The 27,514-nt window shown below is 42.6% G+C and overlaps 1 protein-coding gene across 1 annotated transcript; it reads left to right on the plus strand.

The window, feature by feature from the left end:
* Positions 1 to 415: 415 nt before the first annotated feature.
* LOC102375864 (protein SSUH2 homolog) lies at positions 416 to 22,469 on the plus strand. The gene is made up of 13 exons (XM_006024145.3): positions 416 to 665; positions 3,918 to 3,985; positions 7,187 to 7,294; positions 8,837 to 8,912; positions 9,973 to 10,102; positions 10,526 to 10,586; positions 12,423 to 12,547; positions 14,970 to 15,032; positions 16,065 to 16,147; positions 17,760 to 17,852; positions 18,962 to 19,067; positions 20,310 to 20,417; positions 21,903 to 22,469. Exons 1-13 carry the CDS (start codon positions 640 to 642, stop codon positions 22,041 to 22,043), a joined length of 1,188 nt encoding a protein of 395 aa, XP_006024207.1. The 5' UTR covers positions 416 to 639; the 3' UTR covers positions 22,044 to 22,469.
* The last annotated feature ends 5,045 nt before the right edge of the window (positions 22,470 to 27,514 follow it).

The following is a 27,514-nucleotide window of genomic DNA, read 5'->3' on the forward strand; positions in this document are numbered from 1 at the left end:
TCAATTTAGGGAGAATTAAACCCCCATGTTATGTACAAATGCCCTTCTTCAGAATATCCTCGTGAAAAGTATTTATTTTACATTTGTCAACACAATTTGTAACAACATCCTCTCAGGGTTATTGATATAGACCATTGTGGTATTGGTATTTCTTATGCCTCGTTTCATTCAGAACCTACACTGTCAATCACCCCAGTGACAGGGATAAGTCGTTCATCTGTTTGGCACAACCCAGCTCAGAAGATGAGTCAAAATCACCCATGTAGTGCCTATGATATTGTGACTTTTGTACTTACTGTAAAGAGCTCAGCAACAGCATTGTGCATTGCCACCACAAATGTACCCCTAGCATAGGGGTCAGAGGTCCAGAGCATCCTTATTTGGGATCACGCACGGCCATAGTGGAAGAGCAGCATTCTCTGCCAACGCTTCCCTCTGTAAATGCACTGGACAATTACATATGAAACGAAAACGAGAATGAACTTCTGCAAACCAGCAAATAAAGAGTGCAGAGGAAGTAAGCAAAGCAGAGGAGGGTTGGTTTCCTGAAAGCGAAAGCACTGGCATGCCAGGAACTGACTCTGAGGCAATTAGGAGCGTGTGAGCTGTGCACCAGGCCTCAGGATCTTCACAGCTGGCATGGCAACAGAGGGGCAAGCAATCAGGTAAGGGCTTCACTTCTCCAGCTCCTATTTGGGACGGGTCTGGTTCCCCCTGAAAGGCCCTTTGCGAGAGCTGTTTTGTTTTACTTTCATTTCAGTGTGCTGGATCCCTGCTTGCATTGGGGTCGGGGGTTTGCCTTTGAAACACACTGTTAGGAGGAACAGAGATTGAGAACCGGGCACATGGGACTCAGAGATCTGGCAAAATGCCTCCCTCTCATTATACGATCCACAAATTAACTTTTCCTCCTCTGAACAAAATGGAAATCCCTGGTCTGTGATCTTAGAAGCCCACTTTCCTCCTCTCCGAGGAAGTCAGGAAATCTTTTTTGTTTACACACAAATCAACCCTTGAGCCTTGGGAGAGATCTTCCCTGACGGCAAATAGTAATGGAAAGTGTTTGTTTTGAGTTTGAACTGGAAATGGCAGGGCTGAGTGGGTCACAGGATTTTAAGCACAGACCAGATGATCTCTCTGAGTTGGGTGCAAAGAGCTTTCACAACAACAGGTTTGCGTAAGAAATGTACTGGGGAAGGACAGGGCCATGATATCTGCATCCAGGATCTGACATTAAATGTCTTTTAGGGCTTAAAATGATAGAAGAGGAGCCACCTTCTATTCTTTATACTAAATGTTTCCACTTTCAAGGCATGTTGAAAGGGGCCACATCCTGTGCTGGTGGAAACAGACACAATTCCTCTAAAATTATGATCCACTTGGGCTCGTCCACACATGCAGGCATGTACGCTTGCAGCAGCTCAAACAGGAGTGGCACAAATTTGTGCCAGGGATTTTTGCCTAATTGCACATGCTTGGACATACACTTTGGTGTGGGGCACGTTGTGCCACTTGGGGCAAAATGACCCTGCCCAGCTCCTCCTGGAACTGCAGCCGGAGGGACCTAGGTCCTGGGGCCAGCACTTGTGCTGCCTCCAGCAGTATAAAAACCTGCCTTGGCAAGCAGCAGAGATCCTGGTGTTTCCTGTTTAAAAATTGCAAAATCTTTGATAAGAAACCCAAATTCTCTCTTTAAAATACCCAAAATAGTGTTCTTTCACTACTAAAATGAAATGCCGAAATGCCACTATTTATAGAGATCAGTTGGGCAATGTTTTATTGATATATTTACAAGTGTAAAGCAATTAGGAAGCCTAGCAGTGGCTCTATCACCATAATAAAATGGATTCTAAATATCTATACACTTTGGCATTTACTTCTGTTTTTCTTGTCATAGCAAAATCAAAGCTGCCCCTTTGCTCACCAGGATGTGCGGCGCTGAGCAGCACTGATATGCCGGTGCCATGACCCTGTCCTTGCCTCTCACTCTCAACCCACAGCCCCCGCCCCACAGTCCCCTCACTCCCTACCCGCAGCCCCTTCCCCGCCACTAGCTCCCTCGCAGCTGCAGCTCTGTCTCAGCACCAGGACATGAGTCCTGCTGCAACTGTCCCTCCTGCTGTTTTTTGGATCTGAGCAGTGCCAGCCCTTGCTGTTCTGCTCCCTGCCCCATAGTGTCCCTGGGAAGCCCTCGACGGGATCAGGGGTTGAGCTGGGCTCTTTCCTCCAAGGCTGGTTTCCCCCTGCACCGGCTGCTGTAGTGAGGCAGAGCCCGGCTCTGGTGGCCTCTCCTACCAAGAGCACTCCTCCCTCTAGTCCATCACACTCCCCAAGTGGCCTCGAGCCCCCACCCCCCTAAGCTGGGGCCACATGCCCCAACATTGGTGTGGGCACAGGGCAGGGCTGCAGTGTGGCACTTGCCTCTGCAGCCACCCCCACCCCACAGTTCCCTAGTCCTTCCTTACCTGGGATGGAGCCCGGGTCATACCGCAGCCTTGCACCGCTCCTGCTTGCCCCTGGCACACAAATGCAACGTGCTAGAACAGCAGGGGCACCATAGAGATGCTCTGGCTGGATGCCAGAGCATCTGTGGAGGTCCAAGCCCTGGCTTGCCTCGGGGCATGCTGGGGAATCGTGCCCTGCTCCGATTTTTTCTGGGTTTTTTAATTTTGTTTTGTTTTGTTTTTGATACTTGGAAATCTACATATTGAATTCAGAGCCTGCACTGCAAATACTCAGTGTGGGGAACATTTTTTCATTCTCAGCATGCCTCTTGTGGCATCTCAAACTGGTTTGAGATGCTGCAAGAGGCACGTGTGCGTTGTCTGGACGCGCCCCTTGAGTTTTCTTTTGCAGCTGACTATTCCGTCATTCCAGCTGAATGTCGTTTCCCATATGATGCTTGATGCCTTCATTGGAGAGGGATGCTATGGAGGAAGTTTCTCTGTGCTTCCCTCTTATCATTATCACCGTAGCCTTTCCTTGTTTCAGGTTCATTCAACTGTTCTTTGTCCAGACACTAACCGCAGCCACAGACTCAGATAGAAATGCGATGATAATGAAATATGAAATAGGTGAAAGCACTGACTCCTTCTGATCTCTTGTATTTCAAGTGTTGACCATGAAAACAGACTTAGTTTAGTTGTGTAAATGTATTATTTGGTCCCTGCTTTTGCAGAATCATTCCAGTTTGGTTTTAAGTATTTGATCTCACAGAAATCTTTAAACTGAACTTTCAGATACCGAGAAACTTTTTGGCAGTTGCTTTATGTACGAAAGCTAGTATTCTGTGCCCCGACAATTATTTAGAAATACAAAATGTCAAGGGCATTGCGTAGGCTAATAAGAGACAGATTTATTACACCATTTCATCTTAGATCAAATTTTTTAGGGTAATTTTACATACCTGACGACAGGGTTCAGAATGAAAATGCCAATTCCCTTTGTGCGTGACATCTTCAATGACGTTATTAGATTTGATGTCAATTATGTCTTAATTTTTTTTTCTCAAGAAATGGACATTTAATTGCATCAGAAGTCTTCTTTCAGAATCTGAATAGGAATATCCATCAATTTACAGGTGTCATATTTCTTGAAGCCTATGTGCAGCAGTCTGTAAATTAGAATTATATCTTACTTGACTTGTGAAATACAAAGCTACCACACTTTATATCTTTCAAATGAATGGTTGCTCAACAGAAGCTAGTTACATAATTCCTGATTTAGCAGCCTGATTTTTTTCGATTGATGAGGACTTAGCATTTCCATAGAGTTAAGCATTTTTCTTAGGATCTTGCTTTTTATGTCCTTCAGCATTGCTCCACTTTTCTTGTTTCTCCATGTCTGTAGCTGCATTGCCATCTTTCCATGCATTTATTGCTACACCTGTTTTCCTGTCTGTTTTTTATTTTGACCAGAGGTGTGAATCATCGGAGTTATGGAGCTGTTCATCAGAGCCATGAAGTAACCAATCAAGAACGCTTCGGTATGGAAATTTAGCAATCCATGACTATCATGATGAGTGTGCAAAACAGATGTCCAGAATGTATTGTAAATTATATTGCTACCATATCCTCAGTTGTTGCTAATCAGCAAAACTCCATTTATAAAGTAAGGCTACACCAATTTACTTCAACTAAAAACCTGTCCATATCATTTAAACACCCTCTGAAGTTATCTGAAATCAATCTGGTTACAATCTGGTCCTAACATTTCTGCTAATGTACCTTAGAATTACAACCCGCTTAGCTAGCTGTACTGGCCAAGTAATTCAGAATCTGTTGAAGGAACTGTTGCATACTTGCACTACTAAGTGTTACCAATTTAAAGATGACTCTTTAATTAGACCTAACTCTTCATGGTTACTGACATAGCAGGTTTTATGAGAGAGAGCTCTTTCTCCGAGTAGGATAAAAAGAAACTCAATTTTTAGTACTGCATATAAAAGATAGGTGTTAGGGTATGTGGATTTTTGGGGAGCGTTGGACCTGCAGCTGGAACAAGGCTTTAATCTGTGTCTCAGCAAAGCTGCTGACCACAAGGTAGAATAATATATTAAAAGTAACTTTGCGAATGCTTAGACAAGTAGGTTTTAACCATATAATAGTATTTTTGTGAGGTATGTAGCTTTTATATATAAGATTTTGTTTATGAGTGCTTATGTTAGGTAACCATTTTAATTGTGTTAACCATTTTTTCTGGAAAAAAGCAGCAATTAAGTCTGTGTGCTGTGAACCAGCTACAGCAAGGAACAAGATAAGATACAGGGGCCCAAAAAAGAGTGGAGATGGCACAATATTGGACAGAAAAACAAACTGAAATGTGGAAGATAACATGTAACCAAAATGAACATATGCAAAATGGGTGAATGGTGATTGGTAAAGAAACCTCCAAAGTCTGCCCATTGACCGAAAGAAGGGAGTTCATGGCCTTAGACATGCGCTCGTAGCAAAAAGACATGTAAATGAGTAAAATGCATAGGCACTTCCATGCTAATGAAGCAAACAGTAAACAGAGGTGGAGCTTGAGATGGGAGGAGAAATGGGTGGAACAGAAGGAGGGACAAAGGTGGGGTGAATGTTAATGAACCTGAACTAAAGCGTATAGATGCGAAAAGAACTAAAGTTTGTGGCTGCTCCCCGTGTTCGTAGACTGGGTGTCTGTGAGGGAGCTCACCCGAAGCGGTCTCCATTCTGAATAAAGCTGTTGCGACCAATGTGTGCAAGTAGCATTTGCTCTCCGTCTGCTCTGGCTAACGAGTATCAAGACCCATGAGTGATTGGATCTTCGTCTCCCTAGTTGTTGGGTGCTGCATGGAGTTGGGGGTCTAACAGTCACATGGGAAACCCTGTGGGAGAGTTTTTCCGAGGCAAAGGCTAGCAGCCTAGTCCACTGATTTTACTTCAGTCAAACTGCTCATGGACATCAGTAGTTTCACAGTGAATCAGGTTGGAATAGCTCTTTTCCTTTTCTTCTACGGCACCGCAGAGAGCAGTACTGGGGTGCCTTAGCACTAGGGCCTTTCCAATGCAGAGGGCTACAGGAGTCTATTCTGACAGGTAGCCTTTACATGCACCAGGTTGTTGGGGCCTTTAAGAAGTTTAATGAAAGACTGTGGGTGGCAACATCTTCCAACTGAATTCTGCACCCTTCTCCTTCCTATCCAAGCAATGGGAATGGTATGCAATTTAAAATAAATCACTGGGCAAAAGAAAACAGGATGCGAACCAACAGCTATTGTTAGATAAGGCAAGCCAGATCTTGGAGAGGCTGCTGAAGTCAGAAGAAAACTAGAAAGAAGGAGTGGTTGACCGAGAGTAGCCAGATTCATGGCCTTACACTTGCGCTCTTAGCAAAGAGGCATGTAAATGAAGGAAATGCATAGGCAATCCTATGCTAATAAAGCAAACTGTAAACAGAGGTGGAGCTTGAGATGGGAGGAGAAATGGGTGGAACAGAAGGAGGGACGAAGGTGGGGTGAATGTTAACGAACCTGAACTAAAGCGTATAGATGCGAAAAGAACTAAAGTTTGTGGCTGCTCCCCGTGTTCGTAGACTGGGTGTCTGTGAGGGAGCTCACCCGAAGCCATCTCCATTTTGAATAAAGCTGTTGTGAGCAATGTGTGCAAGTAGCATTTGCTCCCCGTCTGCTCTGGCTCATGAGTAGCAGGACTCATGAGTGATTGGATCATCATCTCCATAGTCGTTGGGTGCCGCATGGAGTCGGGGTCTAACAATCGGGTTTTTTTGATCATCTGTGGATTTCCTCAGGAGCTCAAACCCTGAGGAAACACAACTTACTGTTTGCTGAGTCAGTATTTGCTGAGGAGCTGAAAATGGACTTTTGTATAAAGTTCTTATTTTTATTAGAAACTCCAAAATCACCTTCATCAATGGGAAACCGTGCCCAGTCAGTGCAGAGTCATTTATATTGTTTGCTTTCAAGGTTGGTGCTTGTGAAATTGCTTTAAATAAAACTTCCACCTTGGCCCAATACATAGGAGCTAAACACAGCAAGAGACTTTTGTTCTTCTGAAGAGTTCAATTTATCTGAACCCCTGAGAATACATTTACCACCTGATTCTCTCCCATCTTTGATTCCTCATATTATCCTTGCTGTGTTAGATAAAAAGATTTGACATGGCACCTTCTGAAATCTTGTGGTATCTCTCTGGAAGTATGCAGAGATATTGCTACTGAGTAGCATGAGTCATGGTTGGCTACTGACAGATTAAAACCAACCCCTGAGTTTCCCTTGCATATCTGTTTCAGCCACCCAAATTTGGACTTCATTGAAGAGAGCTGACTTGGGTGTTTGCCCACAGCTTATCTGTACAGAAAGAAAAAAGAATAATGTATTTCCCCAGGGTATACTTCATTTTGTGCGTGTGTATGCTGCCTTATTCTGGCCAGAGCCAAAAGAAGAAAGAATGACAGTCTGCAAGAGAAGTCTTGGTGTCATTTCCAATGCAGCAAGAATCAAAATGCCAGAGCTTCCACGAAAACAGAATTTCAGTACGAGATTTCAGTCCTATTTTGCATAGATAGAGAAGTGTGATACAACTGGGTAGAGACCTGAGCCCAAAAGGCAGTACTCCCTGTATCCATTAGGTTCCTCATTGAGTTGTTGCATGGTTGAATAAGAACATTATGATAATTTTCTACTGCTAAATTGTTTGTCCACTAGATGCCATTGCTCCTTATCACACTACTCAAGCAGAAGTACCTTCTGCTCCCCACCCTCATCTGATAGACTATAAGTCTGAATATGAAGGCACATTCCTGAGAAATAGTGGTAAGTACACATCTGTTCCCCTTCACCTCTACTATACTATGACTTTTTTTTCTGTGGCTGTGTCTAGTCCTCTAAAACAATTTTGAGTGTTTTGTAACAAGTGCTTGTCACTGCAGGTATTTTTTATATTCCCAAACGTATTCTTTTATCCCTGACATTTTGAAGGCTTAGCATTTGGGTGACTAGAACACATTTGGGAAAGTGACTCATTTCACCTGACCTTCTACTATAACTTTTCTTTCCAGTGTAAAGCATTAAAGATAAAGATGCAATTAGGTGCACAGGTTGTGCTGTTCTTCATTCAATTAATCCCCAAATCAGCACTGTTTTTATACTAAAAATAAGAGAACTCATGGAAGAATCATGCAGCATTTCCCTCCCAAATCAATCTCTATCAAGTGATGGGTGGAATGGGAAAGGTAGTCCATTGGGATCAAACAGCTGTCAAGGTTTTTAAGGTTTCCCATTGATTGCAATAGGAGCTGATTCAGCACTTTGAATCTTGGCCTGCTTTACATTTGAGGGGAAACAGAAAGGAAAGGCATGTTGAAGTTGTAATTTCAAGCAACTGCCACTCTTGTCTCTACTGAAATACTTCTCACTGTCTTCTAGGGGTGTATGAAATCCCTATTCAATTTGGATTTGGATTCGGCCCGAATTAGGGACAGTGATTTGATTCATTGATTCGGATCACTGTCCCTGATTTGATTTGGATTTATCCGAATCTGAAGATTCAACTCTGATTCAGAGAATCTGTGATTTGGATGCAGGCACAACTTTAAATGTTTTTTCTATATACCTCAAGGTACCAGCATGGCTTGTGAACGCTGCAATGCTGGGGTGGATGGAGCATCTCACAGGAGCACAAGGGGGGCCCTCCACATGCTCGATGGCGAACTTGGAAGTTGACTGGAAGTTCTTCCACTGGGGAGTGTGCTGGGGCCTGCCCCCCGTGCCTCCCTGGCTTGGTGATCGGCTGTGGGGGGACCCTGGGTGCTTCCCCCAGACCCAGGAGGCACCAGTTGCTGAGCCAGCGGGGTGTGTGTGTGTGTGGTGGGGGGGGCAGTGCTTCTGGTCCACTTCCGGGTCTGCTGCTGTGCACGCTGGGGAGCCCCCCGAACTTCTGTGGGACACTCCATGCACACCAGCACCACAGCATTCACAAGCTGCCTGGTACCTTGAGGTATGTAGAAAAAACACATAAAGCTGTGTCTGTGTCTAGATCTCTGAATATTTCTGAATCTCTCCTAATTGATTTGGAGAGATTAAAGGGTCTTTTGATTTGATTTGGATTCGGAGATTCGGCCACCGTATAGGGCCGAATCTCTGCCAAATTGAATTAGGGACCGAAGCTTTGCACGGCCCTACTGTCTTCCCCCCATTGGATCACTTTTCCTCTGACATTTCATTGGTCTCCTGTGCTGGCTGGAAAAAAAATCTCATGGGCTAGGAAAGGAATCAGCGTAACTTATCCTTCTGTCAATACCGGACAGGGGCTGAGGGAGAAAGAGCACCAACTTCTTTTTCATTTTCTCACTACAGGAAGCGATGTACCACCCCCACCAGAGTTGCTTAACAAGCATGAGGATGGGCCACCTCCATCACAAACAAACTGGAAGTAAGTTGCACATCTTCGTTTAGTGTAATGGCAATGGATAATGTTGACCTTACATCCTTTACAAAATAAGGACATTGATACTAGTGAGGAACAATTGGTGCATGTGTATATTGAAGCCAACATGGATAGGGATGATCCTGCTTCTGGTGGTGTGGTTAGACTGGGTAACCTTTGATGATCCCTTCCAGCCTACTTTTCTAGGATCCTATGACCATGATAGACAGTTGGCTTGCTTCTCAAAAGAAGAGTGAAGGCTTTTTGGCCAAAAACCAGGCAAGAAGGGTCAAGAACCAGTCAAGCTTTGGTCTTCTGTGTTCTGGAGGGCTCTTCTCCATTTTCACTCTTCTCAGATAGTAAGTGAGTCCCTATATTACAAGGGCACATCAAGATATATTTTCATAGCCACGATCAGCATGAGCACCTCTGTGTGCACGTAGACCTATGTCAGCAAACCCAGGGATTTTATATAAGTGTGTCTAACATTTGCATATGGTCCCATGTACCTTTGTAACTGATCCTTAGGACAAACTCTTCTGCAGTAAGCCACAGTTGTAGCTTACATCTTTGGCTGAGAGAGTAGACAGCTTGAGGTATCCCTGTGATTTGACTTTTTAGGAGAATCTGGATTTTCCCAGACCTGATGCTTGTAGACCAAGTCATCCCATACAGCATTTTTGTGGTCGTGTGACACAATGCAGTGCAGAGGGGAAGTAGAGCGGGGAGCAGGAGGCTGCTGTGGCCCGAACCTGAACTCAGGGCCAGAGTCAGAGTTGCAGCAGCTGCCTGCCCCTCCCTCCACTTCATATGCAAATATAAGACAAGGTACGTTTTTCCCCAGGGGTTGGGGAGAAGTGGGGCAGACTTCATCTTATACTCCAGCAAATATTTTAAATTGGCCGGACGCTTGAGCAGGAGAATGTGTGGTGCTGAGGTGCCTTCTGAAACAGAAGAGGCAACTATTTAGTGCACAGAAATCCCTCTGAAGTTCTACAGCTTGTTAAACCAGTTCACACTTCCAGAGTCTCTTACCCCTGTTGTCTTTTATTTGCTTATTTTTTAGCATTCCTGCTGTCTCAGAAGATATAGCCAGAGATGCTCTCATAAAGTATGCAGACAGTAAATTGTGCTATAGCAGAGCCCCAGCCGTAGAAATGGTATTTCGGGATCTAAAGCCATTTAACACCTACAGAGTAAGTTCATCTTTTACAACTCGGTCCAAGACAGAGTGAAGTCGGTGGAATTTTTTCCTCTGACTGCAATAGCAACTTGACTGAGGCCTTCTTTGACAGATCTTGGTGTGCTTTACATTGTAGGGGAAACAGAAAGGAAAGGCAATGAGAGATAGAAATAACAAGGAATACAAACCTGTCCTAGTTACTGTATAAATCTTCAGCGATGGCTTGGTTTAGAGCCTTCTATTGTAGGTTAATTATTTGATTGCATTGTGATGGCCTTTTGGTCAATGGAAAGGCTTGTTTCTTAGACTACACAGCTGTAGTTTTAACTAGATTTTTTTTTTATGGGCTGTATGAATAACCTCCTAGCTCCTACACTGGAATTGTTACTTTTGTTTTGTTTATATCTTGTAATTAAATTCTTTTTTTTTTTTTTAGTATTCTCTGGAGACTTTCACTGAAACGAGGTGCACGGACGTGAAGACAGTGCCTTACAATGGTAAGTAGGCTCCTGGTATAAATCTTATATGATTTTTTTCTTCTAATGAAAATGTTTTCATGGCTGTGATAACATTTCTATGAGAAGACAATGAATAATGTGCTGAGGAAATGTGGCCTCTTAATCAGCTACCTAACTGCAGTTTTTAATAATACAATAGACCCTTATAGAAATATTATGACCCTTCATTATACATACTAAGCATGATAGTTTTTGATTCATGAATTTTCTGTCTTGGATATGGAGATACATTAAATACTTGAAGAAAACTAATGAACATTCTGCTGAGCTGTACTGAAGCTTTTCCACTTAATTATACTGTATTTCATGTACATTTACAACAAAAGAGGTGCAACATTGACTAGGAGATGGCAAAGTGGAAGACATTTGGGTTCTGCATTTATGTCATGTCTAGAGTGGGTCGCAGTTTTTTACCTGGAAGGATTCTTTTTTAAATTGTTTTAAAAATGAAATATTTACAAGGAAATTTCAGTTTTTAAACATTTTATTTTTGTTTTAATTAGGTTTTTTTGTTGCATCTTAGAATGAAACATTTTTAGTAGTCTTTTTTCAGGTCTTCTCCCCCCTCCCACACCCCTTCTTTTTCAGAAAAAAAGACAGGAAATTTTAAAAAATAAGGAGATAAGAACATATCTGCCTGTGGTCCCTCATTTTAACATGGATTGTAAGCTAGCTGGAGTAAAGACTGCCTTTTCTCCCCCTGTTTTTGTACAGCATCAAGCACAAGTCTTGGCTCCACAGCTTTACTGCAAAATGAAAAAATAGTATGACAGAGGAAGGAGGAACCAAAGACAAACTGCAAAAAATGATACCAAAAGTTGATCTAAGTCTATCCCAACTGTGCAATTGGCCCGATAAATGATGTCACCTACAGAAATTCTTGCCCTAATTTTTTTTTTCAGTTTAATAAAGCATTTGAATAAGAAAAGTCATTCCTTTTTTGAAATCTGTAGGTTAAAAATTACTTGACCTTTAAGGATGTTTTTCAGGTTTTTTGGCTGTCTCTAGAAGCACTACGTCTTTACCGATGGATTTTATTTTGGGGGCCTTATTAAATTTGGGTCTGAAAAAGCACTGTTCCACAGGAAGAAAGTAGAAACGAGTGCACTGCATTTGGTTTTCACACAGTGTATAACTTTGTTCTTTTTAAGATCCGTGCCCATTCTGTATGTCAGAGACACTTTTATAGGCAAACTGGACAGGGAGCCAAGTGTACATGGCCTAGAAACTAAAAGAACTGGACTGTAACCCAGAAGGGATGACTCCTACACCTAACTCTTCCAGTTCTTGCTCTATGCCTCAGTTTCCCTACCTATAAAATGGGGGTAATGATAGGAGCTTCCTTTACAAAGCACCTCAAAATCTACTGATGTAAAGTACTATTGAGAGCTAAGTAGACTTACTGTTAAAATCTGAATAACGCACTTGTGATTAATAATAAACTATAAACACTTATGAATGAACTTTACTACCAACGATTTCAACGGGGTCTGCTCGTGAGAGTGGATATGAGCGTCTCTAAAATTGGAGAGGATTAATTCTAAACAGTTAGATAAACATAAATTAGCGGCTAATATTTTAGTAGGATTTATGTATATTTTAGTAGGATTATGAGTGTAATCACATTGTTTTATATAACTTTACTTAATGGGATAGAGCAAAAAATTAGTATAGATTAACAGAGGGATCTCTTGATATCTGACTTAATCATCTTAACAGGAAACCAAGAGAATAGGCACAGATATGGCACGACTTAAACGCAAGTCTCAGAAGATATCTAGTGTTTTGTACTCACTGCAATTTTGTCTGCCGCAGGTGAATTTGTTGACTCCTGTATGCTTGGCGTTCCCCCGCTGCTGTGGAATATACAGGTGGAAGTTCCTCCTATGTTCACAGATCACGTACAGAGAGTCAAAGTACCTCACACATCATTAGTAAAGGTATAATAATAAATAATCTAATCCTGTGTTTTGGCAAGATTACCAGTTTATATGCTTAAAAAATAAAAAGGTGGGTATTTTTCTATCTTCACTGCTATGCTGTCACTGTTTCGACACATAGAAATGCACAGTGGCTAGTTAAAAGGTGTGTTGGAAGCCTTGGATTAAACAGGAAATTGAAGTCTTCGGAGCCTATGAGCCATATCTTACTCTGAGTTGGTTTAATTGTTCTTCCATTGAATACAGTGGTGGTACTTATCATGGCACTCACTGGGAACAGAGGTAGGGCAGTGCTGAATATATCTGAAAATCTCATTCATAGAGAAAGAAGTGAGGGCAGCTGTCCCAAAGCCTGTGTACAGTAAAACAGGTTCTGGCTTCAGACCTTGCAATCCTTCCACAATGAGACGCCGTGCCAGCTTCCAGGATAGGTGAAGTAGGCAAAGTTAGGGATACACATGTAAAACATTTAGTATTTGCTGGCAATAATTCTCTAAAAATTGGCAAAGTGACAACATTTCAGAGTTCGCTGTTGAACAACTGGAGACACCAAGTGCTTTCTATAACAGGCCACGGGCAAATGGTACGTTTGTCATACGTTATATGAGTTTCATGCAACAAATTCTCACATGCTAACTGGTCGCACATTAAAATTATCACAGGATACTTCCATGCCACAAAGTTGCTGTTTTCCTTGTGTCTGGTCTGCCATTTTATCCAGGGATAAAATAGTCTAACATCTAGCACATTGCAATTTGTTGCATGATACTCGTATATAATGCGTGATCATAGCCAGAGGCAGTTTGGTTAAGTTAGTATATAGTTGTTTAGGAGCTCCTGGGCTAGTTTGTGTTTGTTCACAGGTGCAAGCGAGTAGTGGTTTTCAGTGATAAAGCTGCCTGCATTAAAACTGAAAATGATAGTGACAATATTCTGTGAAAAAGGACATGTCTTTCTAGAGCTAAATATCATAAAAGAAGAGTCAAAGAAGCCAACAACATGACAAAGGCAGTTGTGTCTAAGATCTCTGAAATTAATTGTTTTGCTTCCAAGTGATGTATCAAAATCTGGTTGGGAATGCTCTTCCAGGTTGCTTCTGGAAATAACCTACATAACAAAGAAGGTTTTGTTTCTTCTGATAGTTTTGATAGGAAGAAAAGAACTAGAATAAACTTGTCACCAGTGAGATTGCTCCACTTATTTATGTGGATATGCCTTTGAGCAACAGCTTGATGCAACTGCAGTTATTTGAAGAATGTGGAAAAATCGACAGAGGAGGAAACTCTGAACATTGTACTGACACATCCTGCAAAACCGCTAGTGACAGCTTTTCTCTTGTTTTGAATGCTAGGCAGTGCCATCAAATAGGAAATATTTTCTTTTTGCTTTCTTCTTTCAATAAGGGAAGAAAACTTTCAGGTTTTCATTTTTGATGCCAGCTTCGAAATTGAAAAGGCATAAATTGAGATTGGCTTCCTTATCACACTTCAGTTGATTGTGTTTATTGCTTCTGCTGAGTGTTATTTTACTCCTAGATATTTTATTTTAGCCCACAATGGTGTTCAGGACTGGAGAACAGAGAGAATCTTTTTCCTAGCGATTTGCCATCACATGTGGGAGAAACTTAGAGATTAATCTGAAGTGAGATGGTGTGGTTGATGAAGAAAAGCAGTGCCAAATCAACCACACCAGCTCACTTCAGATTAATCAGCAGTGCCAAATCAATTCTGTGACTGGAAACTGGCAGTCTGTTTTGGAAAGGCCTTTTGATTTCATCAGGCTACATGGAATCGAAAATATCCACAGACAAGATTCAGCGGACAAGCTCTGTTCACTTCTCTATAGGAAAAAAGGACTTTAAAAAGGTGTGGAGTTTTTAGATCAAGTTTATATTGTAAAGAAAAAGAGTCAGGGGAGTGGGAGCATAAGGAGAAGAGTAACAAAGGGTGTGGGGAAAGGATGGGTGGGGATCATCAGAAGATAAGGGAGAAGTTATGCCCACACCCATCTTGCTCATGTGATGGACGCTGGCCTATTTGTGTTGTGGCACACTGCAGGGGCTGAAGCTGATGTTCTTGTGGACCCTCTCACAAAAGTCAGTCTGCAGAACAGAAATGAGGTACTTTGCAGTGTAATGTAGGATCTGCGGTAGGATGGCTGTAATGTAGCTGTACAACTCTTCAAGAGCCTTGAACGAACGACACTAGATAAGTGCAAAGAATGAGTGCCTATGATGAGACCCTAGTGAAACCCTTTCATCACTGATCGTCCATGTTTTATAGGGCAGGGGTGGGGAGGGGGAATGTTTCATATTACTTTGTTTGAGAATGGATAGGCAGGCAGACAGAATATTGTACGCACCAAATAAAAGAAATGTAAAGCATGTGCTTCCCTTTAAAGCATCTTCCTTTTTTACTTTGAGGGCTGTTTTGACTGTGCAGCGTCGGGTAGGATTTGCTGTGGGAAATGCCATGGGCGAGGTCAGGTAAGTAGTCACATCCAAAGGAATCCTTTCCTAGTGCTGAATGCATTTTGGGGAGGGGTGCTAAAAGGTGACTCAGGCAAATACCTGGGATCAAATAGTGTTGAGGTGGAAGGAAGGAGAATCATCTTGGTTGCGAGGTGTTCACTCTTAGGGAATTTTCCAAGTGGCTACAGTGACCTCAGTTAATGGGCCTACCTGCCTAGTGAGGTGCTAAGGCCATGGATAGATGTTACATTTGTAGTGCCAAATACATCCTTGTAGTGATTAAAGGGAGCATACTGCCATTCAAGCTGTTTGTACCACTGCAGAGATGCTGAAAGTGCTACAGAATAGCTGTACTTTCAAAGAGGAGCATCTGTATTTCATAGCTCTAGGTGTAATGTCCAGGCCACCCCTGGGGGTGGGGGGGCGTGCTATGGGGGGCCCTGGTGGAGCCGGGCTGGCTTTACATCCAGCTGCTCACCACCCCCTGCCACCGCCGCGTCCGGGCCCTGCACCCTGCACCCTGCCACGGTCGTCTCTGGTAATGCCTGTACAGTTACACATAGCACTATAGGAGTATCTAGGACCCCCAGCATCCCAGAGTCCTCTGCTCTTCCTCCCACCCAAGGGAAGCAGAGGCAGAGTGGCTGGGTCCCTGATAGCCCACTTGGTGGTGAGCTGTCAGGGAGCCTTGCAGGCAGCCTGCTGCTGCCATGGCCAGCAGAGTTACAGGTCTGCTGGCCGTGTGGCTGCAGGCTTGCTTGGGCTTTGGTGATCAGCTGCTTGGTGGACCCCCGGCAGGGGAGGTTCTGCACAGCCCCCATATACGTCCAGCTGTCTTAGCCAGAGAGCTGGGCAGCTGGGGACCCTGCAATCCAAACACTGACACCTGCCTCCTTCCCCTGCAGGGGTGAGGACAAGCTATCCATGCCCAGGTTCCCCATTGACCAGGTCCCTTATACTTCCCATAGAAGGAAATAGTAGCTGTAACATCATCAAACTGCCCAGGTCAGATCGTATTTATTTGACTTTTCCATGTCATCAATTTAGATAGAGTGCTGGGTGTGTCATGGTAGTCGGACATGGGACCATGATAACAGGTGTTCACACTGCTCAGGACGTGGCCACGAAAGGTGAGTCCATGCTTAAGGAGAAGCCAATTGAGCAATTCATTAGGTGAATTATTATCAGGGTCTAATTAATGCATGTTAGCAGCAGAAGTGGAGTACCGCTGTGTTCAGGGGCAGCTCTGAGTTAGGTCACTCAGCCTCACCTGAGGGCCCAACTTGGCTGTGTAAGTACTTATTAGTCTTCTTTTAGAATAAAGCAATGTGAGATATTCTTAGGAGGGAGTTGGTGCTAAGTCGAGCTGGACAAAGCTTTTTGCCTGCAACATTTTTTGGGGTGGAAAAATGCTGATTGGATGACCTCAAAATCTTTTGGACTTGACATCATTTATTCTTTCAACTCCTCCCCCCAAATGCTGGAAATCAAAGCATTTCAACATTTCATGTACAAAATGTTTAAATGTTTCGATTCATTGTGGTATTTGTTTAGCTATTTCTTTAAATTATAACTAGTCAGAATAAACTGGTTTCCCCCTCAATTTTTTGGAATCGCTGCTATGCAACTATGGTTTATTTCTGTAGGTCTCTTCCTAAGACTTCCATGAGTTCCCAGCAGAGTCCAGTACTCACCAGGCCACAGGTTAGGCATTATCCAGTCCCCTCTGCAGTTCTCCTTTTGGAGGTGACTCTGGACTGCCAGGAGAGGGCCAGGAGGCAGAGAGCAGTTTGGAGAGTGTGTGGCTCATGAGATGAATGCTGCCTTGAAAGCAGGGAGCCTGGGCTCCAGGCTGGACCCTTGCAGCCAATGGGGCAGAAATGTCCTCCCTGCTCTCCATCCATTTTGGACAATGGATATTAAATGTAATGTGAAGTGGCTCAGCTTCAAGAAGAGGGTTGAAAAGGGAACTAGCTAATCTGCAGCTTGGTGGTTAGAGTGCTATGCTGGCAGTTCAGGTTCAATTCCCCAGGGGGACCTAGAACCTGGCACTTCATTTCTTTGTGACTTTTCTATCCATTAGCTTAGTGAGCTAAAATAGTATGCATTGTTGTGACCTGTCTGATTTTTGGGACTTGTGCTTACTCAGGTACAGGTGTACAGAGCCACAGGCTCATTAGCCATGTGGTGGATGTTTGCCCTGTGACTGATCTTTCTCTCCACTTGTATATCATGGTGTTTTCCTTTGGTTAATTGTCTCTGTTTTTTAGATAGTGCTTCAGTGGCAAAAGCATCATCCATGCTGGAAGGGTAGCACTGAATCTCTGTGCTAGGAGAACACATTTTTTAGTGTTTTGGTAGCATCAGCTGCCCAATACATTGCTGTGAAATTGTACTGTTGCTATGAGAATTACTGTAAGAAGGTGAATGTGAAGTTAAACAGAAGAGAGTACACTGATTACGTCACATAGAGCTTTCTTTTTTTTCCCGTATTTATTTATAACTTGATCCTGAAAATACTTACTTGTGTGTTACCAGTCAGTAGGGTGACAACTTCAGTGAATTCAGTTCCTGCACTGGGGGTTCATGCTGGCAGTAAACCATATTCCAAATTATACATGTTATCTGGATTGGACTGCTGAATTTATGTCAGTGTGCACGTACACATACCAGATTAAATACATATGAAATTACTGTTGTGATAGTGAAACAGATGGTGAGGCTCTTTTTCTTTGCCTGCAGATGCAGCTCTTGCTCTGGTCAGGGGCTCAAGAAATGTGACACCTGTCAAGGAAGAGGACAAATGCTATCTTACACTGAGCTGCAAGTCAAATGGCAAGTCTAATATAAATGAGAAAGTCTTAGTCCCCACTCCGTTTTTCCTGTCCACGACACAATCAGTATTTAACAGGCCAATATTTAACAGGCGAATATTCTGAGAGGTCAGGGCAAGATTGGGGGTGTTGATGTCCTGCAGGAAGGGAAACATTGGGTCTTCAAGAACATGGTGAGTTTTCAAGCATCTGACCGCTCATCGCACACAACAGCAAACTACATTTGAGATAGAGATATATATATATATCTCTATCTATCACACACATACACACACACACATATATATGTATTGGAAGGCTTATTTGAAGAAAGCTGTGTAGTATAAGTGTGTGATCACCTTTGCATGTGCCTGTGGCAAGCTAGGGTAGATCTTGTGAAAATTTACAGAAGGCAGAATGGAAACTTAATAATAATCCGTCTCCAAATATAGTATCACAGTTATATACTTAAACAGATCCCATGTAAGCAGCTCAGCTCCTGGTGTTCTGCCAACAGCAAATAAAGATAGGTGAGGAATGGGCTCCATATCATATTACTGAATGTCTAATCATTGATAGTTATTCAGGGAGGGCCCTCCTTACAGAATTGGAGGGTAATTCTAAGCTAGTGCTGTATCTTGTTTGACTCTCTTGGTCTCTACATTGAATTATAATTCCCAGACTATTTAATGCTGGTTTGACCTTAACACTTATTTGTCATGAGCTGGCCCTGACATCTGCTTACAAAGTTTTGCTATGTTTATTGTTTTATTAATCCCTTTTTCCAAGTGGAAAGCAAAGTGCAAAGCTGATTCACTTAAGTACGAAGAACATAGACAAATAAGCCACCTTGATGTTGAAAACAGAAGTGAAGACCCATTGCCACTGTAATCTGTAAATCTCAAAGCCGAACGCAGTACACCTCCAAGTTATCATTAGAAAAATAAAACTAAAACCTTATATTTATTCTGAAACATCGACTACTGGGGACTTATGAATTGATGGACAAAGTCCTCTAACAACTCAGCTTTTAGGAGTATTGTGATCTTTTAATACAGGAACAAGTTAGGAAGTGGGCCTCAAATCCATTTTCAGTCACTAATAGAAATATTTGTGTCTTTGTCCTTATAGGAAAAATAACATTTTTGAATATGTGGTGGACCAGAAATGTGGGTTTCCTGCCAAACGCTTCAAAGCTGTCGGGGGAGAGAAGATATTTGTTGATGAACAAGTCATGGTAGTTAAACTCTACACTCCAATATCTATTAAAATGACAAAATGACAGAACAACCTGTGCTACTTGAGATGGAGTTTCAAAGAATTCACACTTGAAAAATCAAAAAAGGAAACTGAAAACCAAAATCAAGTGTTTTGTTTTCCTCTTTACTAATATAATGACACCAATTGCTTTTTCAGTACAGTATTTTTTTTGTTTTCTTTTGATTTTTGTTTTATTAAGAAAGGAAAATTGTGTATAAAAGGACTTGGTGCCAAATACTATCTTTTTAGTTAATCCACAGTGCTGGCATAATTTCCAGAGCCACTGAGCAATCACAAATCCCAAATGAAATCAAGGCAACTGAGAAGTTTTAAGCACCTTTCAGAAATCAGGCCACTGCCCATGATAGAGGACAATCCTATGGTTTTGGAAATCAGATCAAATTTTGCAGCTTGTAGGTTGTAGGTTTTTTTCCGCTGGTTTACATGTTGTCAGGAGCTTTCAAGAAGAAAATGTAGAAGTGTAAATACAGTTTCTTCTTATCCTACTGACTGCTCATGTAGAAGCAAGGCACCTCTTTCAAACTCGTTCTGTGTTCAGACAATGCTTTGCAAAATAGTACCCCATATGTTACTGAAGTACAAATAGCAATAACAAGAGACCACCTTTAGAGAGAGCCTGGTAAATAAATTGTTTCTGGAGCACTCTTCATCTTACACAAACCTACCTTTGTAGCAGCTACAAAAGAGGTGACAAACACTGATTTCCTTCAGGATAGATGGTGACTGCATTGCAATTTTGGTACAAGCTGCAAACAAAGCTATAGTCAAGTGTGAACAAGTTACTGCCCTGGGAATCCTATTCAGTGGAGTCAGAGAATACTTTCTGTACCCATGTACATGGGCTGTATAGGGTATCAAACAGCACTTCCCCCTGTCTGACTTAACCTTAAAACAAACCCTTTAGTTTTAATAAGTGCAGTTACATACTCGGGGTTGGAAAATGCTGGGGAAAGAAACTCGGAAAGAATGTTATCATTTTCTTTACAGCTACTTTGAGGTATGTGAGATGAATCCTACAGAACTGTATTCAAGCGGGCTGCTTTCCTTCATGCAAGCAGGCCCACTGAAGTGACTGGGAAAGATACCTGGATGGTGTAATCTGTCATGGTTGATCAGTGTAGCTTGCTGATGGGCCCAATATTTGGAAAAAACTGTGATCCCTCTTCTGTACTTGTGTTAAATGTTCTCTTTTCCCCAGGTTTATCCTGTGGTGAATTTTCCCGATCCTTCCATAAATCAAGCTTCCCAAAATGCTGTTCAGCAACATCATGCTCAGTTTGCATCTTCAGCTCGCGTGCTGCGACAGGTGAGTTAGCCCGAGTCTAACAACAAGGCAAGTAATTTGTGGAAAACAGACTGTATCAGCTTTCAGGCAGTGTTAGTGATATTGTTGCCAAGATAGTCTAGGAAATGTGTGAGAGGCAAGGATTTTTGTGGGCAATATCTTCTATTGGACCAGCTGCATGGTTGGGTTAGACATGACAAGCTTTTGAAAGCAATACGTTCTTTGGGCAGGTCCAGTTCTTTGGGCATGTGGTTTGCAGTGCCAAAATTTGACATCCCAGTGTCAAAAACACCGCCGCTAAAAAAAAAGTGCTGTGACGCATGCGGCAGCAGCGTGCATCACCAAAAACAGAGCCTGGCCAACCAGAGCTACGTTCTGGCTGCTAGTCAGGCTCTGAGCAGCCAGATCGGTGCCACTGATGCCCAGGGAGGCCCTCAGGACCCCAGATAAGGCTGCTGAGGCTAGTACAGGTGCTGGCTCCAACCTTTCCTACCCCACCTCCCTTATCCCACCTGGGTCAATTTGCCGCATGCTGGAATGCACATGTGGGTGCAGTCCCTGGGACAAAAAGCAGTGGCACAAACTATTTGCTTTGTGGGAAATGCATGCTCCTGCACGTGCATGCTCATCTGGATGCGCCCTTTGAGTCTATCCTAACCATGCAGTTGGTCCAATAAAGATATCACCTACAATAATCCTTGCCTGTCTGGGGTGCACAGTGAGCAGCTTGTGCTGCAGTTTATTGCTTCTGAACGCAGCACTTGCACATGTACCCAGGACCTCAGCACGTTGAGCTGGGGTGGAGCAGGCCTGCACATATATTTTGCTGCACATTAACTACTCCATTGTAGGATAGTACTTGTGTCGAGCAGTACTATCCTACAGTGGACTTAATTAGTTTACTGCAGTCTAAAAGCCCCGGATATGTAGACAATGATGCTTAACTGCTGAGCTAATTAGTCAGTTCCTCAGCGAAGCATCTTGTGTAGATGCACCCTGTATCAGCTTATCAAGTCTAACTGTTGCCGTTTAGATACTTTAAAAAATTCTTCAAGCATCAGAGAAAAAGCTCTGCATTTAGCTGGACAATGCTATATATTAAAAGGATTTTCTTATGCACCTGAATATCAAGAAAAAATCAACCCTCGATGGGAAAGAATTCAGTAACTAAATGAATTTCAGTAAAATGAGGAGTGTACATAAGAGAACTGATGCCGAGTTAGAGGATGGGAGTGGAAGACATGTGCTCCTGAGTTGAAATATTAGTTTTGCACCTGAATCATTGTGTGTTGCTTTTGCAAGTCTTCACACCTCAAATTCCCCACCTGTATACAGGGACTTAACATTCACACTTCCACCAGGGTAGTATACTAAGTAATAATTCTCTAGGGTTTAAAATATGTTAAATGCTATATAAAGCACTTGTGAGAATCTAATTCTGAGAGGCTATACATTCTCTTATACTATAAAGACAGATTCATTATCTTTGTACTCTTTCTCTTTTAGAGGCAAACCATTGAGTTGATTTTTCTCACACAAGTGGAGTATGAGTGGAAGGGGACGCTGTATTCCTATTATGTCTATGGAAATGAAAATGAGGTGTATGCAGAAAATTACCCCAAAAAATGTTGCTGCTCCGTCATGTAACTGATGCATCAGTCCTCAGGACTTCAAGGTGGATGGCTTGCTTTCCAGAACTGAACAAGCAAAGACATCATCTACCAATGTGCTCAGTTATTTTCAGTTTGCGGTTGAGGTGCAATGGGAAAGGAATGGGAGAATGAGAAGGCCTAGCAAGCAGATTCCAGGATTGGAGTCTGCATGCATGTTGCAGTCTTTCTGGAAGTTATGGACGTTGCTGCCTCTACCCTGTCAGTGGTAAAAAAACAAATTCAACTATGAGTACAATAGTGTTTAATTATGGTCAGAAGGCTGGGTAGACATGTACCTATTGACCAACTAAAGAAGATATATCTACACAGAGCACAAGCTTTCGTGTACCAAGTTCACTTCATCAGATGCACAGCATACATATCCTGTTCATTTACTTAATAAAGGTGCATATCTACCCTATCTTCTGACTGACTCAGACTGACATGACTAACTATCTCTCTTCATTTAATTACGTTACCTTGTATGGCACTACTTCAGCATATATGGCACAACTCCTGGGTGAGGGAGATTCCTTACCCTCCATCAAAGCTGACCTTGTCAGGAACACCTTGACAGGCTGGATACCTTCAAGTCAGCTGGCCCTGACGGTTTACATCCAAGGGTACTCAAAGAGCCGGCAGACATCATAGCTCAGCCCCTGGCACAGATCTTTGAGAACTCCTGGCGCTCTGGTGAAGTGCCCGACGATTGGAAGAAGGCCAGTGTGGTGCCTATCTTCAAAAAAGGGAGGAAAGTGGATCCGGCAAACTACAGGCCCATCAGCCTGACCTCTATCCCGGGGAAGGTCTTGGAAAAGATTATCAAAGAGGCCACCCTATACAGGCTAGCTGATGGCAACATCCTGAGGGATAGCCAGCATGTGTTTGTTGTGGGTAGGTCTTGCTTGACCAATCTCATTTCCTTTTATGACCAGGTGACCTATCAACTGGACAAGGGGGAAGAGATTGATGTCATATATCTTGACTTTAAAAAAGCCTTCAATCTGGTATCCCATGATCACCTCTTGGCGAAACTGGCTAACTGTGGCCTCGACCTCACCATGATCTGCTGGCTGGGGAATTGGCTCTGCAGCAGGACCCAGAAGGTGGTGGTTGATGGAAGTCAATCATCATGGTGCACTGTGACCAGTGGGGTCCCTCAGGGCTCTGTCCTAGGGCCTTTACTTTTTAACATCTTCATCAATAATGTAGACATTGGTGTTAGCAGTGGGCTGGCCAAGTTTGCCAATGACACCAAACTCTGGGGTAATGCATCCACACCTGAGGACAGGAGGGTGATCCAGGCAGATCTTGACAGGCTCAGGAAATGGGCGGACATGAACCTGATGGTGTTTAACACCGAAAAATGCAAGGTTCTCCACCTTGGGAGGAAAAACCTGCAGCATGCTCATAGCCTCGGCAGTGCTACGCTGGTTAGCACTACAGATGAAAGGGACTTGGGGGTCATGATTGACCACAAGATGAACATGAGCCTGCAATGTGATGCTGCAGCTAGTAAAGCGATCACCATAGATGCTTCTCAAGCAAATCCTGGGACATCATTCTCCCATTGTACTCAGCCTTGGTGAGGCCGCAGCTGGAGTACTGCATCCAGTTTTCGGCTCCACAATTCAAAAAGGATGTGGAGAAGCTTGAGAGAGTCCAGAGGAGAGCCACACACATGATCAGAGGTCAGGATAACAGACCTTATGACGAGAGGCTGAGCCATGGGACTCTTCAGCCTGGAAAAGCGCAGGCTCAGGGGTGATCTGGTGGCCACCTATAAGTTTATTAGGGGTGTTCACCAGCATCTGGGGGAACATCTGTTCACCAGGATCTGGGGGAACGTCTGTTCACCAGAGCACCCCAAGGGCTGACAAGATCGAATGGTCATAAACTCCTCTGCGACCATTTCAGGCTGGACATAAGGAAGAACTTCTTTACTGTCCAAGTTCATAGAATAATAGAAGTAGGGTCGGAAGGGACCTTGTAGATCTTCAAGTCCACCCCCCTGTCTGGGCAGGAAGAAAACTGGGCTCAAATGACCCCAGCCAGGTAGGCATCAAGCCGCTTCTACAAGTTTTGGAATAGTTCCAAAGGTTTGGAATAGACTGCCACCGGAGGTGGTTCAAGCATCCACTTTGAATGCCTTCAAGACACTTCTGGATGTTTATCTTGCTGGGATCCTATGATCCCTGCTGACTTCCTGACTTCCTGCCCCTGGGCAGGAAGCTGGACTCGATGATCCTCCGGGGTCCTTTCCAGCCCGAATGTGAATGAAATCTATGAAATATTCTTGCTCTTCATTTGATTTTCCTTGTTTCAAGGACTATAGTTGAGTTGGGGAGCACAGGGAAACTAGTCCTCAAACTCTATCTTTCATTATCAATAGTAGTAGAAATAATGTAATCCTATAGGCCAAAATCTGCTCTACTTCCTACCAGGATAATGCAACTGGCTTTAATAATCCTAAACCAATGCATGTTAACCTGATATTAATCCAGATATATAAGATACTAATAGGGCGTGTCTACACATAACCCTATGGTGACATAGAGGCACACTGCGGTGATGTAATCATGACATGGGTCTACATGTGATCACCAGCTACATTGTCATAGTGGTGTGCTCCCTCCCTTGGTATAGTGTGCTGCTATGGTGACATAGCAGTGAAATCTAACCATGTGCCATGCGGATGGCACAGTAACCATCCATACTGCACCATGCTTTCATACTTCCAAGGGGAAGTAGCAACATCACCATACAGTGACATGTAGACTTGCACATAGTGCATCAAAAGCAGTTGCATTGTATACTTCCCTGCACTTCAATAAAGCTGATACCAAATTTCCCTTTGGCTATGGATTCATATACTGACAAAATGTTAAAATATTCACATAAACCCTCAGAATTTGCTAATAGCAAGGTTTAATTAGTCACTCTCCAGGAAATGGCATGTGGATAGAAACAGTAGATATGATATGATATAGAATGCATATCCACAGCAGAGCTAGTCTTCAATAATATCAGTCAATCACCAATAGTAGAGTCTGTGCCTAATATTCAGGCTGGACTTAAATTATTCTGAAATAATCTTAAAATGAAGATTATTCAGCATGGATTCACTAAGGGCAAGTCATGCCTGACCAACTAGATTGCCTTCAATGGTGAGATGACTGGCTCTGTGGATGTGGGGAGGGCAGAGGACGTGATATACCTTGATTCTAGCAAGGCTTTTGATATGGCCCCCACAGTATTCAGAGGGTAAAATTCAGAGTGACCTAGACAAATTACAGGATTGGATCAAATGAAACCTCATGAATTTCAACAAAGATAAGTGCAAAGTCCTGCACTTAGGACAGAGCAATCCCATGCACCGGTACAGGCTGGGGGCTGACTCACTGGGCAGCAGCTCTGCAGAAAAGGACTTGAGGCAGGGCTGTTTCGATGGAGGCAAGTGGTCTTTTGTTGCTGTTATGTGGAAATCCAGGTACAGGCAACCCTCGCTTAATGCTATTTCACTTAGAGCAATTTGCTATAACGCTCATTTGAAATTGATACCTGATTTCACTTGGTGCTCAGTGAGTTTTGCTATAACGCACATGGTCACCATTTTGGGGCATTAAAAACAATTGCAGTCGCCAGCTTAGGTAGTCAAATACTTTTGGTTTCACTTAACGTTAATTTTTTCAGGAACCAATTAAGAGCGCTAAGCGGGGGTTGCCTGTATCAAATTTAGAGCCTGTGCTGGAAATATGTAGTGCAGGGAACGTTTTTTTTGTTTTCAGTGTGCCTCTTGCCACATCTCAAACCGTGAGAGGCATGTGCTCGCTCATCTGGATGCGCCCTAAGAGTCTTTCTTTTGACTTCAGTGGTCTTGGGTAAGATCCACAATGCCTGTTTTTACCCATTCACAATCACAGTCTATCATACTTAACAGTCTTGACTTGGATTTTTCTGGGTGCTTGTATCCTACCTTATCTTGCCATGTGATTGTGAACACACATATGGATACTTTTTTGTAATATGTAAATGTCACATTAGAACAATATGTGTAAGTAATATTCCTGTCAGAAACAAACTGATAAGGGCAGATGCTATGTGATTCTTAGACACACATATGCATAGATTTTAATATGCAAATGCTATATTAATACATTATGCATAAGTAACATTTCTGTCAGGAACAGACTGATCAGGACAGCTGTATTAACAGAAGAACCACATACTAGTAAGAATCCAGTTTTTATTTTCCACATCCTTTTCATGGAATATAACCAGAATGGTCTGCTTTATTTAATACTTATTCTGTATTTTAAGTGGCTCCAATAGTTGAAAGAAGAAGTGTAGCAGAGCTATATATACACATACCTAAAACATTCAATGGTTTTTAAATTGCCTCCCATACTGCTAACAAGTGTCAGACCTGTGTAGATCAATAATAGCGCTGAAATGTCTGGTAACTAGCTCTACTCAATCTTTGTTCTTAAAGACAGCCAACAACAATTCAAAAGGGTATCAAGTAGTTTTTTCCTTGTTGTCGCACCTAATATCTCCAGCTATGAACCAGGGCCCCAGTACTTGGCACTGTAGAAAAACAGAACAAAAAGGAGTCCCTGACTAAATAAGCTACAACTTGGTGCTACAATAAGTGACATAAGCTAACCAGTGCTAATGACTGTAGGAAACATTTTCAAAAATACAGAAGGGACGTCACAAACTCAGCCCTATAGAACTTAATTTGCTAAATTATTTAGATATTTCTGAAAAGTTCACTTGGGGGGCAGCTTTTTACTCAATATTGATCCACTTTCAGAGACATTTTCTATTGCAGAATTACTCCTGTAACAAAATTCATTAATTTCCACTATAATAGTCAATGTTAAACACTGTAAAAAATGCACTGTAAAAAACTGTCCAGATTCAGTTCCTTTAGAATCCAGTGACTGAATGCTGCAAGAATCATGTGACTACTGAAACACTTCACCAACTATAAATATGCAGCCTTAATTTGGGGATGTTTAGAAAACATCTCTCTGTTAGCGACCTGCTATACAGGCGTACAGGAAGTTGGTATTTCAGTCTGCTGTAGAAGGGGGACAGATGTTGGCATGCAGATTCGGATTTGGGTGGAAATCTGAGTTAGTGGTCTGGACTTCACAAAAGTGACTTCGAATTTATACCAGTAAATGGAAAGTATGTTGAGTTTGTTGTAATAATATACTTACTCAAAAACATATACTAAAAATGTTATTTTCACAATAAGCTCTTTTCAGTAAGTTAGTTTCAGTTAGTTCTGGTGTTGTATCATTTATGGTTCTGTAGCACCATCTAGTGTGTAGTGATAGCACTGGGAACAATATATTCCTTTTTCTTTAGCTTCTGAGAATTTCAGTGGGCCATACACACCAGTCTTACACAAGTGCAGCTCGTTGTCACTCAGCAGGAGATGGGGGCACATTCTGG

This window comes from Alligator sinensis, unplaced genomic scaffold (genome assembly GCF_000455745.1).
Source record: "Alligator sinensis unplaced genomic scaffold, ASM45574v1 scaffold451_1, whole genome shotgun sequence".
Lineage (NCBI taxonomy): Eukaryota > Metazoa > Chordata > Crocodylia > Alligatoridae > Alligator > Alligator sinensis.